Genomic DNA, 10,833 nt, shown 5'->3' on the forward strand with positions numbered 1-10,833 from the left:
CAATCCTTCTACGTAACTCCCCCTCTTCCCCAATTGGTCCGCTCGGACTCCAACCTCGGACTCAGATCGTAGGCGCAGTCAGACGCTAAATCCTTCCAAAACAGTTCTTTTTCCTCTTTCGGCTCGCACTCACTGTCCGAGATTAAGGCCAAGATGCTATATACGAAATTTACTGAGATTCTTCAGCCTTGAGGGCTGAGAGGATTTACGCTTTGGAATCCGAGAAGCTAAGATCGTCAGGCTGATGTGACGTGTATATAAGTGAAGCCCTCAACGTATCAATCATGAGGGTTACATACGAATCATCCTTCGCTGGCGTCTCATTCTTTTGATAATGCCCTCTCTTTCTAAAATTGCAGCTTTAGCTGCTGTGTACTTCTCGCTCATCGACGCAAAAGCCTGTCCTCCCCTCGGCGCCGTCTTCCCAGCACCCCAATCCCCCTCCCAAAGCTCCCTCGTCAAGAAAGCAGCATCCCTTCTCAAAGCAGGCCTCGATGCTCAAATAGGCGCTCAATTTAATACTTCAGGTCTCTCCATTGGTGTCAAGTCCCTTCACGAGGATGATCCTTTGTTTACGTATCAGTGGACACCGCCTAATCCCGGCGAGGGCACTGATAAGGTAGACGAAGACACTGTCTTTAGAATTGCCAGTGGCTCCAAGCTTTTCACTGCTTTGGCAGCACATATTAGTGACAAGATTGATATGGAGGCTTCGGTTTTGAAGTATTTGCCTGAGTTGAATAAGACAGCTGGGGATGATGATATCTTTTCGTTGAAGTGGGAGGATATCACTGTTGGATCACTCGCCAGTCATCTTTCCGGTGTTGGTGTTGATAGTAAGCCACAATTCCCCATTCAACTTACCCAACTAACCGTGAATAGTGGCACAGGATCTTGCCATCGTTGGTTCAGCTCCATGGCAGCCATACGGTCTTCCCGAGGTTCCCAAGGGCAAAGGCCCCAACTGCTCCGGTCTGCCTGGAACTACTCCTTGTACCAGAAAAGATCTTCTTGAGCAGGTCAATCTTCGACCTCCGGTTTATGCACCGTTCACCAATCCCATCTACTCCAATATTGGCCATGCGCTGCTCGGTCTTGTTATCGAGGCTGCTGAGGACATGCCCTTTGAGGATGTCATTAAGCGCGATATTCTTGATGTCGTTGGTATGAAGCATACTTACGTCGACAAGACTCCTCCCACGGACGATCTCTTCATTCCTGAAGAGGAACCTACCTGGAACGCAACTCTTGCTGTTTTCGACTCGTAGGTCAAACAACTGCGTATAGGAATGTAACATTAGCTGACTGCTTTAGTGCTGGTGGCATATTCTCTTCCGTCTCTGACATGCTTCTCCTCGCCGATGGTATCCTCAGCAACAAATTCCTCACACCCGTTCAAACACGCAAGTGGATGAAACCCGAGGCCAACACTGCTTCATGGGGCTACCAAGTCGGCGGTCCATGGGAGATCCTTCGTAGCGACAATATCACCTCCGACGGCCGTCTTATCGACATCTATACTAAAAGTGGCGATCTCGGTCTCTACCACTCTCAAACCGTCCTCATCCCCGACTACGGCATTGTCATCTCCATCATGTCTGGCGGTCTCGAAGCGTCTGCAAACCCTTACGTCACCGGCACCATCCTCAGCAAGATTCTTCAAAACCTCCTCCCCGCTATCGAAAAGGTCGGCCGAGATGATACAAAGGAGGCTTTTGCAGGCGATTACGAGGACAAGGAGACCAACTCAACCATCACATTCGCGATGGACAGCGGTCCTGGTCTCAAGATCAAGAGCTGGCAGATCCGTGGTTTCGATGTCCTCAACAACATCGGAAACTACAACTTCAACGCCCTCGAGTCCAACGCCTCCACAGAGACTCCGTACGTAGACGCACGCATGTATCCCAGCAATCTCAAAAAGAAGGGCCAAACAGCATGGCGCGCTGTTTTCGACCGTACGAATTCTACGGCGGACGCAGAGTACGACGGTCAACTGTTCTTCAAAGACGGAGCATGCCAGACGTGGTTCCAGCAAGATCGCATGGTATACGATTATCTACCGCTTGATCTGTTTGTTTTTGTTGAGGGTGAGGACGGTGTTAGTGAGGCAGTGAAGAGTCCGGCTTTCAATGTTACTTTGACAAAGGTACGACAACCCGCGGAGAAGAAGGCGGCAGGTGATAGGAGTGCTGCTGGTGAGATGCGAGTTGGAGGACTTGGTCTTACGCTTGTGGCTGTTGCGACGTTTATGAGCTTGTTCTAATAGCTAGCAGGTCAAGCCCGGTTCTGTATATTGAAGAATGCGTTAGCAATTAACGTGGTACGGGCAAGAGTCTAATAATGCATATATATATCAGCTTTTGCCATCCACCAACGAGACTCGATACCTGGTCTAGCCTCGAGTGACACTCACCTGCAAGTGTGCTCTGGTAGTTTTTATAGATGTGTGGGGACCTTGGGGAGTAAGAAAAGAAAAGACTTTAGAAGAGGGTGCCAAATTGACTGAGTAAAGAGCCTCTTTAGCTTAGATTGAATTACCTTAACCATTTCATCACTTAGGATCGAAGTCTTGAGTCTTCTTTCGCCAAGGGGAATCAGTTCGAACCTCTTCAATGCTTCATCAAAATAACCAAATAAGCAACCCAGATAACCAGCAAACGTAAACCGGATCCAAGCCACACGATAAAAAAACTCAAAAACAAGCTTAAACACATTAAACTCACGGAATCCTCGGACTATCAAAAAAGTTCCTCAACCCCGCATCATCGTGATACGACGCTACACGGTGATCCGGCCCCAACACGGAAGGTGAACCAGAGCCAAGCAATTCCTCGTCGTATGACGCAACACCTTATCGTGATCCTCTGTACTCTCGTGAATTTGACATTCCTCTTTCAGAGATGCGGTGTAAGCGCTAGCTTATCGTGACTGGGTGTAAGTGAAATCCCCCGCACGAGATGTGCCAAGAATGATTTTGGGGGGGGGGTATAAATATGATGTAGTTCTCTGCTGAGTGCTCTGAAGTAGCTCGTTACGATTGTTGAAATTATCTTGAGAATCATGGCGAGGAATTTGGCTACCTGTTTTGTTGCAGCGGCGTCTGTATACGCTTGTCTCCCCGACAAAGACGAACTCTCCGCTCTTCGAGCTCGTCGCTCGGCACGTACATCTCAAAGCCGCAATCTCAAGCGCGATGTCGTAGATTTCCCTCCCGTCCTTACCGAGGTTGAAACACTCCTAGTCAACTCCTTCGACAACAACTCCATCTCAGACTGGTCTCTCTACTACACCTCCGGTTATCGTCTTGCAGGCCATAACAGATCACAAGCAGAATGGACGCAGAAGAAGTGGATAGACGTAGGTTGGGAGTCGTGGATTGACGAGTATTGGATCACGTATACGGAGCCAATTGAGAGTACGCTTAGTTTGAAGAGGCCTGATGGGAGTGTGCATGAGGCTCAGAGGTTGGAGGATAAGTTGGATGTTGATGAGCAGACGAGGAATCCTAATGAGCAGGTTGCGTATCATGCGCTTTCTGGTAGTGGGAGGGCCAATGCTGAATATGTTTACGTGGGGTAAGAATATGATCTTGACGGAGTTAACATGGCTAATGCGAGTGGTAGACGTGGCTCCAGAGAGGACTATCAGAAGCTGAAGGATCTTGGTGTTGAGCTGAAGGGAAAGATTGCTCTGGCTCAGTATGGTGGTGCTAACCGTGGAGTCAAAATCAAGAACGCCGAGGTAGGTTTTGACCAACAGATGATGAATAATCAGATACTGATTCACAATAGGCTCACGGCATGATTGGAACTATTCTCTACACTGACCCTCTCGAGGATGGCGAGATTACAGAAGCCAACGGCTATCTCCCTTACCCAGGTCAGCATGAAGCGTTCCCAAAGATCACCACATACTAACAGCTCTAGACGGCCCTGCTCGCCATCCTTCCTCCATTCAAAGAGGCAGCACCCGCTGGGGCTCCCTCTCCTTCGGCGACCCCTCAACAATCGGCTACGCCTCCCACAAAGACTCTCCCCGCGCCGACATAACCCCCTACGGTCCCTCCATCCCATCAATCCCCATCTCCCCCCGTGACGGCCTTCAGCTCCTGCACGCCCTCGACAACCATGGCCTATCCGCCGAAACAGTGAACAGAACAAACTACAAGGGTGCTTTTTCAAACGTTACGTATCATAGTGGCCCTGCACCAGGAACTACCCTCAATCTTGTAAACATCATGGATACGAGACTTGAACCGGCGTGGGATGTTATTGCTTCGATTAACGGCACGAATGAGGATGAGTATGTCATTATTGGGAATCATAGGGATGGGTGGACGGCTGGTGGTGCGGCGGATGCAGTGTCAGGTGGTGCTTTGCTTATTGAGATGGCCAAGGCTTTTGGGAAGCTCGTTGAAAACGGATGGAAGCCTCGTCGGACTATGTAAGTCGACCAACCCAGCTCAAACTCAACACTAACGGTGCGCAGTATTCTAGCTTCCTGGGACGCTGAAGAGTTTGGTCTCATGGGCAGCACAGAATGGGTCGAGGACCATCTTCCGGAACTTATTGAAAAGACGGTTGCGTACATCAACCTCGACACAGCTGTGTCTGGTCCCAGAGCAGAGATTGTTGGATCAGGGGAGATTCAGACCATTGCTATTGAGACGATGAAGAAGATAATCTTTCCAGAGGGCTATGGTGCTGGTCCGACGCTGTATGATGCGTGGTTCAATGCTACTGAGGGCGTTTTGCCTGCTATGGGAAGTGGTAGTGACTATGCTGCTTTCTACCATAACGGCATAACTTCTGTAAGTGTTAGCTGAGAGTAAATCGGGAGTGTGACTAACTGCTTGCAGCTTGATATTGCTGGAGGCCCTGGTCCTAAAGATGCTGTTTACGCATACCATACGTAGGTATCTCCGTTCTGCTTACCATAACGCCAATTGACATAACTCAGTCTCTACGATACACACCGCTGGATGACCGAGTACGCAGACCCAGGCTTCCATCTCCACACAGCAATGGGTCAATTCGTCACTCTCCTGACATACCACATCGCCGACGATCCCCTCATCCCTTTCGATCTCACCCACGCCGGCACCGCCCTCCGCGATATCTTTGAAGATCTTGAAGAGAAACTCACCGACCGCTTCCCCTCCTACGAACTCGATCTCACGCCTCTCTCGTCAGCAGTATCGTCATTCGAACAAGCAGGAAAGCGCATTTCTACGCTAGCCAAACAAGCGCTCGCTCTAAACGATTCTGTTCTGCTGGGTGCTGTTAATGCGGCGTACAAGTCGTTTAGTAGAGGTTTCGCGAGCGAGGGATTGCTGCCGGGCAGGTTTTCGTTTTATAATGTTGTTAGTGCGCCGGGGTTGGATAGTGGTTATGGCGCGGATGTTTTTCCGGCGGTGCAGGATAGTTTGGATCAGGGGAATTTGACGCAGGCTGAGGAGTGGGTTGAGAGGAGTGCGAGGGCTGTTTTGAGGGCTGCTGAGATTCTGAGGGTTGGAGAGTGAGTTGCGGGTGGAAGCTATTCTAATGATGGATGGAGAGAACAGCTCATGCTATGAAGGGGCGCCATAAAAAGCATAGTTAATTAAGTAAATTGCTTGCATTATGCTGTGCGTCGTTACCGTTACTCACAGATTTAAGCGATAATGCCACATCATCTGCATTCAAGGGTCGATAAGCGACAGCACGTCAGAGTCAACCTGGGGATGTGAAATGAACACGATGGCATCAGCCAGCTCCCAACGCTGACCCGTGAGCGAACCACTGGGAACCGTAGGGCTGATCAGTTCATTTCATCAGTTCCATTCTCTGGTGCCTGGAAAACAAGCAACACAGCCCATGCAACAACGGCCATCACGAGCGAATCATAACCCCCTGTCATCAAGGATCATCTCGAGTCTTACCCCATTCATACCAGCGCAGTGGACCAGAATAAAACGGCCTTGCCAATTAGATCAACAGTCTAGGACTTTTGGCTGCAGGCTTCAGGCGAGGCAACCTGTGCGAGAGGGAGAGTGAGATGAGGTGAAACGGATGTCCGACTTGCCTCCTCTCCCTCCCTTGTTTCTGTTTCCATTAATATAACACTGCTTATGCCTACCCTTCGTTTCTTCTCAACTTGATCATACATAATTATTGTCAAACCTGCCGGGTTCATTCACTCCTTCAATCATCGTCAACGCTCCTTTGACCGTGTTTCATCTGTATTACAACTTTTGCATAAAATATCCCTTTAATCTCACCCTGTAAGTTCCGAAGCATCTTCAATGGCGTCAGCTTTCATGCACCACCCAAACTAAACAAACGCCTCCAGAATTTCTCCATTTCTTTTTTGGTAAAACGCATAGCGAAAATGGGAGATAATAACCACATCGGCGAAGCTGGTCTTCACCATCTTCCTCTGCGCATGAGAGACGCACCGCTCTCCAAATTCCCCTCTTTGAACCAGCGAAATGGCAAAAGAGTACCTGAGAGCTTGCACTTTACCCCCGGGGCTTTCCGTCTCAGATCACCGACAGAGTCGTCGATGAGTAGTATTTCTTCAGCGAATGTGCCGGATTCTGCGACGACGCATTCACTTTCTACACTGGCGAGTCCGATCAGTACCACGTATGCGAGCTCGATCCAGGAGCAGTTTGCTGCGGCGACGCTGGATGGGTCGAGGCCTGCGAGTCGGATCTGCCATCGACATAATCCTTCGAGTGGAACTTGCTCAACGTTTGTTAATGAGGATGAGGATGCGATTATCACGGGATATCCGGAGTTTGATATCAAGATTAGGAATTTGAATGAAGCGCATGCAAGACCTGTTATGCAAGAGGTCAGACCTGCGAGGTGAGTCTTCCGATGGTTCCGTGCGATCTTGTCGCTTACGGTCGCAGCCCCAGTACAGAGTCCTTTGTGAAGGAGGAGAGGGTTCTTACGCCAACAACTGAGTCGCATCGCACGGATAATGCGTGTAATGATGATGAAGATGACTCTGAAGAAGTGTCGCAAGAGGATGCAAACTCAGTGCTCAATTACGCACTTCAAGTCATCTACGGCGTCGACCTCAATGACGTTTCAATTCCCCAAGACAAGGTCCAAAGTCTCGTCTCCAATTTCACTCAAGACATAAGCCAGCATATTTGGCAATCTGCTTCAGACGGTCAATTGTCGCACACAATGTCAACGTCGAGCTCTTCTTCTACACCCTCGCAAGACGCTAATGGCGATCGTCGAGGCGGAAAGAGGAAGAAGCAGGGGAGACGTGAAGACGACGGCGATGAGTTTAGCGATGGTGAAGGGTCAGGTTATCTGCCTACAAAGCGCTCGCGACCGAATCCTAAGGAAGATGAGAATCTTCGATTGAGCTGCCCGTTTAGAAAGAGGAATCCTCATCGGTTCAATGTGAGAGACCATCATAGCTGCGCCATGACTTATTTTCCCAAGTTCGCAGAGCTCAGGTCAGTAACCATCCTATCATACACGAAGTTTACTAACATTTTGGAGGCAACACATTGTTAAACAGCATAAGCGCGATGATCCATCTGCTTTTGTCTGTGATAGATGTAGTCGCGACTTTCCTACACGTAAAGAACTACGTGATCATCAGCGTTTGCCCAAGGAGTATATGTGCGATATCGCAGATGCAGACGCCGAAAGCGGCATCGATCCTCAAACAGCGACGAAGCTGTTGAGTAGGAAGAGGGCGAGCGGTACTTCGCCCGAGGTTCAGTGGAAGGAAATCTGGAATATCGTGTTTCCTGACGACGATGATAGTGATGTTCGACCATACGGTGAGTATCCGTTGGTCATTATCTGCTAGGACACGACTGACTTGAGCAGAATACACTCCCGTGATCGAGCACTTCGAAGTCGAAGCCAAGTACCGCGAAGCATTCGACCAGCTCAAATACTCCCTCCTCGACAAAATCTCCAACCCCGCCACCCTCGAAACCCTCTCTACAAAATTCTACCAATGCTTCATCGAGACTCTAGACCAATGCATCGCCAACGCCCAAAGCATGCCCTACACAAACCGCAGCAACAAAAAGAACGACATAATCCGCTCCCAAACAACACAAAGCGTCCGCAAACCACGCGGTATTATGCCTCGTCCTGATTCCGGCGTTGTAATGGACGATGGATCCGAAGAGAGTGGGAGTGTCATGCTTGGGCATAGAGATAGTGTGCGGACTGTTAGGACTGCGCTGAGGGGAAGTCAAGTTCCTGAGACGGTTAATGAGGTCGTCCCTGATGCTGGGTTTGAGGGGCTGATGCTGGGGATGGATGGGGCGGATGTGCAGGCTTGGAATAATGGGGTTCTGTATCCGCAGATGATGCCTGAGCAACTTATTCCCACGGGGGGTATGACGCCGCAGACGGAGTTTGTGAACTGGGGGCAGATATATCCTGGTTTTGATACGTTGGGGAATAGTGCTAATGGATTTACGGGGTTTAATGGACAACAGTAATGAGGCTGGGCTGGGCCTGGTGGGTTAACACTTCTTGTATATGACTTTGTTCAGATGATGAGACTATGATCTCGATAATCAACATGACTCAAGTTCTCAATGGAAACAATGTTATCGATTAATAACCCATAAAGTTCTGTAAAAGGAACTGAGAAGACTACCTTCCAGTCTTTCAAGGCAGCATCGCGGTGTTCCTTCGCTCTCATGCATAAGACTCGCCTGAAATTCCTTCACGGGGAATTTCAATGTTTGCATATTTGTTAACCGCTGTCACGTCCCACTTCTAATTTTCCTCATCAATAGCCACTGTCACAGGCTTCCCACGATAGACAATCTCCCAGCCCGCCCAAACCGTCACGGCAAAAGTTTGGACTGTTCATATTCGTGACAACTGAGTCATGCGTCCTTTTGCCTATAAGGCTTTGATGACTCCGCGACTCGGGCTCGAAACCTTCCGCGGAAGGTTTGTAGATCATGGCACGAATTTTGACGGAGTACAGCATGCAGCATATTGCTGGATTTCATTGTATCCACTTCAGGCTAACCAATAAAGATGTAAAGAACCATCCGGAATCATGGGCCAGCTTATACGATCTCGATGCTAATAAGTAACGACCTGGTTCCCGAGCTGCAATGTCTTTCTGCCTTCAATTCGACAACATATCCAATCTGGCTTTCAATCTGAGAAGGAATTTCTTCATACGTCCCCGGAAGACAGAATGGCAGGGCTGAGAGAAATCGCCGTTATCGGTGGTACTGGTGCTCAGGGCATGCCGGTAGTACAAGGTAAGAATTTTGTTATGTGAACAACGTTTCAATCTTATGCTGGCACCCGTTAAAAGCTTTATCGCAAATTGGACGTTATCTCGTCAGGGTCTTGACTCGAAACCCCAAGTCTTCCCGCGCCGAGAAGCTCGCCGCCCTGCCGAATGCAACACTTATTCAGGGCACTCAAGAAAACCAACAAGACCTACATCGTGTCTTTAAAGGCGTATACGGTGCCTGGGTAAATCTTGATGGATTTACTCTAGGCGAAAAAGACGAACTCTTTTATGGCTTTAGGGCCTATGAGATTGCGAGGTCTGAGCATGTACAGCACTATGTTTGGGCCAACATCGAATATGCCTTGGGCCATGCCAACTTTGACGAGACTTACCACTGCGGGCACATGGAGTCCAAGGGCAGGGTGGGCAAGTTTATTCTTGCACAAGGCCAAGGCCCTATGAAGACTACGCTTTTTAGTACCGGTTCGTATATGGACATGCTCATAGATGGCATGTTTACTCCTAAAGCTCAGCCCGATGGGTCCTTTCTGTGGGTTAATCCAGCCCGTAAGTCACTTCCTATGCCTTCACCCTCCTGGCGTAAAGGCGGTATTTGTAATCTCAGCAAGAGGTCTAGGCAACATGAAGTACCTGGCTAACACTGATTAATAGCAAGCGATACGAAGCTCCCCTTGATCGCCCTTTGTGACGTCGGCATTTACAACCTCTGGATCTTCGACAACCCATCTGAGTCGGCAGGCATTGATCTCTCTGTAATGACAGATAATGTGAGCTTCAATGAGATTGCTGAGGCTTTTACCGAGATTACTGGCAGGTCAGCTTCGCACCAGAGCGTGCCGTTCGAGTCATATGCACCTTATGCAGAGCCATATCCAGGTGCTTACGTCAACTGGGCTCTAGGTCCCGAAGCATCACGGGATGACTCAGTCATGAGTTGGCGAGAGAACTTTGGTGCTTGGTGGAAGTACTGGGGCGATGGTATCACTCCACCACGGGATACAGAAATTCTTGATCGTATCTATCCCAATCGTATCAAGACACTGGGAGAATGGATGCGGCACGTGGGATATAATGGGGCCCGTCCGGGCGGCGTTCTGAAGATGGTGGAAGACTGGGCTAGTAAAAAGGCATCTTAGTATTGCGACTCGCTTGCCGCCGAGGGGTCAAAGTCTCCCGAACATTAAGGCACGAATTGAATATTTCGCTTCCCAAAGACAAATCCCTGACCCACGGCATCAGAGATGTTGGGACCGCTTGTAGGTACTGCGGTTCATCTCTCGGCCATACCAGCTACATCACGAGCCTCTAGGCCATAGATGTCCGAGATATTGATGATACCTTCAAGCCACACGCCAGTGACGCGTGATATGCTTGTCGTGCCGCCGCCGTGGCATACAATATTTATTTGCATAGGCCTCAAGTTCCTAATTCGTCTTCAAGGGTTGTAACTGTAGTTTATAACAAGTTCAACACGATTAACTCTGTTGAGGGTAAGAGACTACAAGCAACCCTTGTATTGGTCTGTCGAGCGAGGAATGATAACTGCTTCCAGAACAGAATATCGCACTAGGC

General features: G+C 49.3%; 4 protein-coding genes across 4 annotated transcripts; all 4 read left to right on the forward strand.

Annotated features, from left to right (window-relative positions):
• Window positions 1-334: 334 nt before the first annotated feature.
• On the forward strand, window positions 335-2,266 carry FSUBG_9184 (UPF0214 yfeW; the record flags this gene model as incomplete). Its single annotated transcript, XM_036687669.1, has 3 exons — window positions 335-836; window positions 883-1,264; window positions 1,315-2,266. The coding sequence occupies 3 exons, from the start codon at window positions 335-337 to the stop codon at window positions 2,264-2,266; spliced, it is 1,836 nt and encodes a 611-aa protein (XP_036535326.1).
• A 797-nt stretch (window positions 2,267-3,063) lies between these two features.
• On the forward strand, window positions 3,064-5,524 carry FSUBG_9185 (glutamate carboxypeptidase II; the record flags this gene model as incomplete). The annotated part of the gene is made up of 7 exons (XM_036687670.1): window positions 3,064-3,578; window positions 3,627-3,744; window positions 3,795-3,882; window positions 3,930-4,446; window positions 4,492-4,813; window positions 4,862-4,914; window positions 4,963-5,524. The coding sequence occupies 7 exons, from the start codon at window positions 3,064-3,066 to the stop codon at window positions 5,522-5,524; spliced, it is 2,175 nt and encodes a 724-aa protein (XP_036535327.1).
• An 848-nt stretch (window positions 5,525-6,372) lies between these two features.
• FSUBG_9186 (uncharacterized protein) lies at window positions 6,373-8,598 on the forward strand (the record flags this gene model as incomplete). The annotated part of the gene is made up of 5 exons (XM_036687671.1): window positions 6,373-6,854; window positions 6,902-7,465; window positions 7,512-7,798; window positions 7,848-8,369; window positions 8,531-8,598. The coding sequence occupies 5 exons, from the start codon at window positions 6,373-6,375 to the stop codon at window positions 8,596-8,598; spliced, it is 1,923 nt and encodes a 640-aa protein (XP_036535328.1).
• Window positions 8,599-9,195: 597 nt separating this feature from the next.
• Window positions 9,196-10,397, forward strand: FSUBG_9187 (uncharacterized protein; the record flags this gene model as incomplete). Its single annotated transcript, XM_036687672.1, has 3 exons — window positions 9,196-9,262; window positions 9,319-9,807; window positions 9,913-10,397. 3 exons carry the CDS (start codon window positions 9,196-9,198, stop codon window positions 10,395-10,397), a joined length of 1,041 nt encoding a protein of 346 aa, XP_036535329.1.
• Between the last annotated feature and the right edge of the window lie 436 nt (window positions 10,398-10,833).

Source organism: Fusarium subglutinans (assembly GCF_013396075.1).
Source record: "Fusarium subglutinans strain NRRL 66333 chromosome Unknown NRRL66333_c0000137, whole genome shotgun sequence".
Lineage (NCBI taxonomy): Eukaryota > Fungi > Ascomycota > Sordariomycetes > Hypocreales > Nectriaceae > Fusarium > Fusarium subglutinans.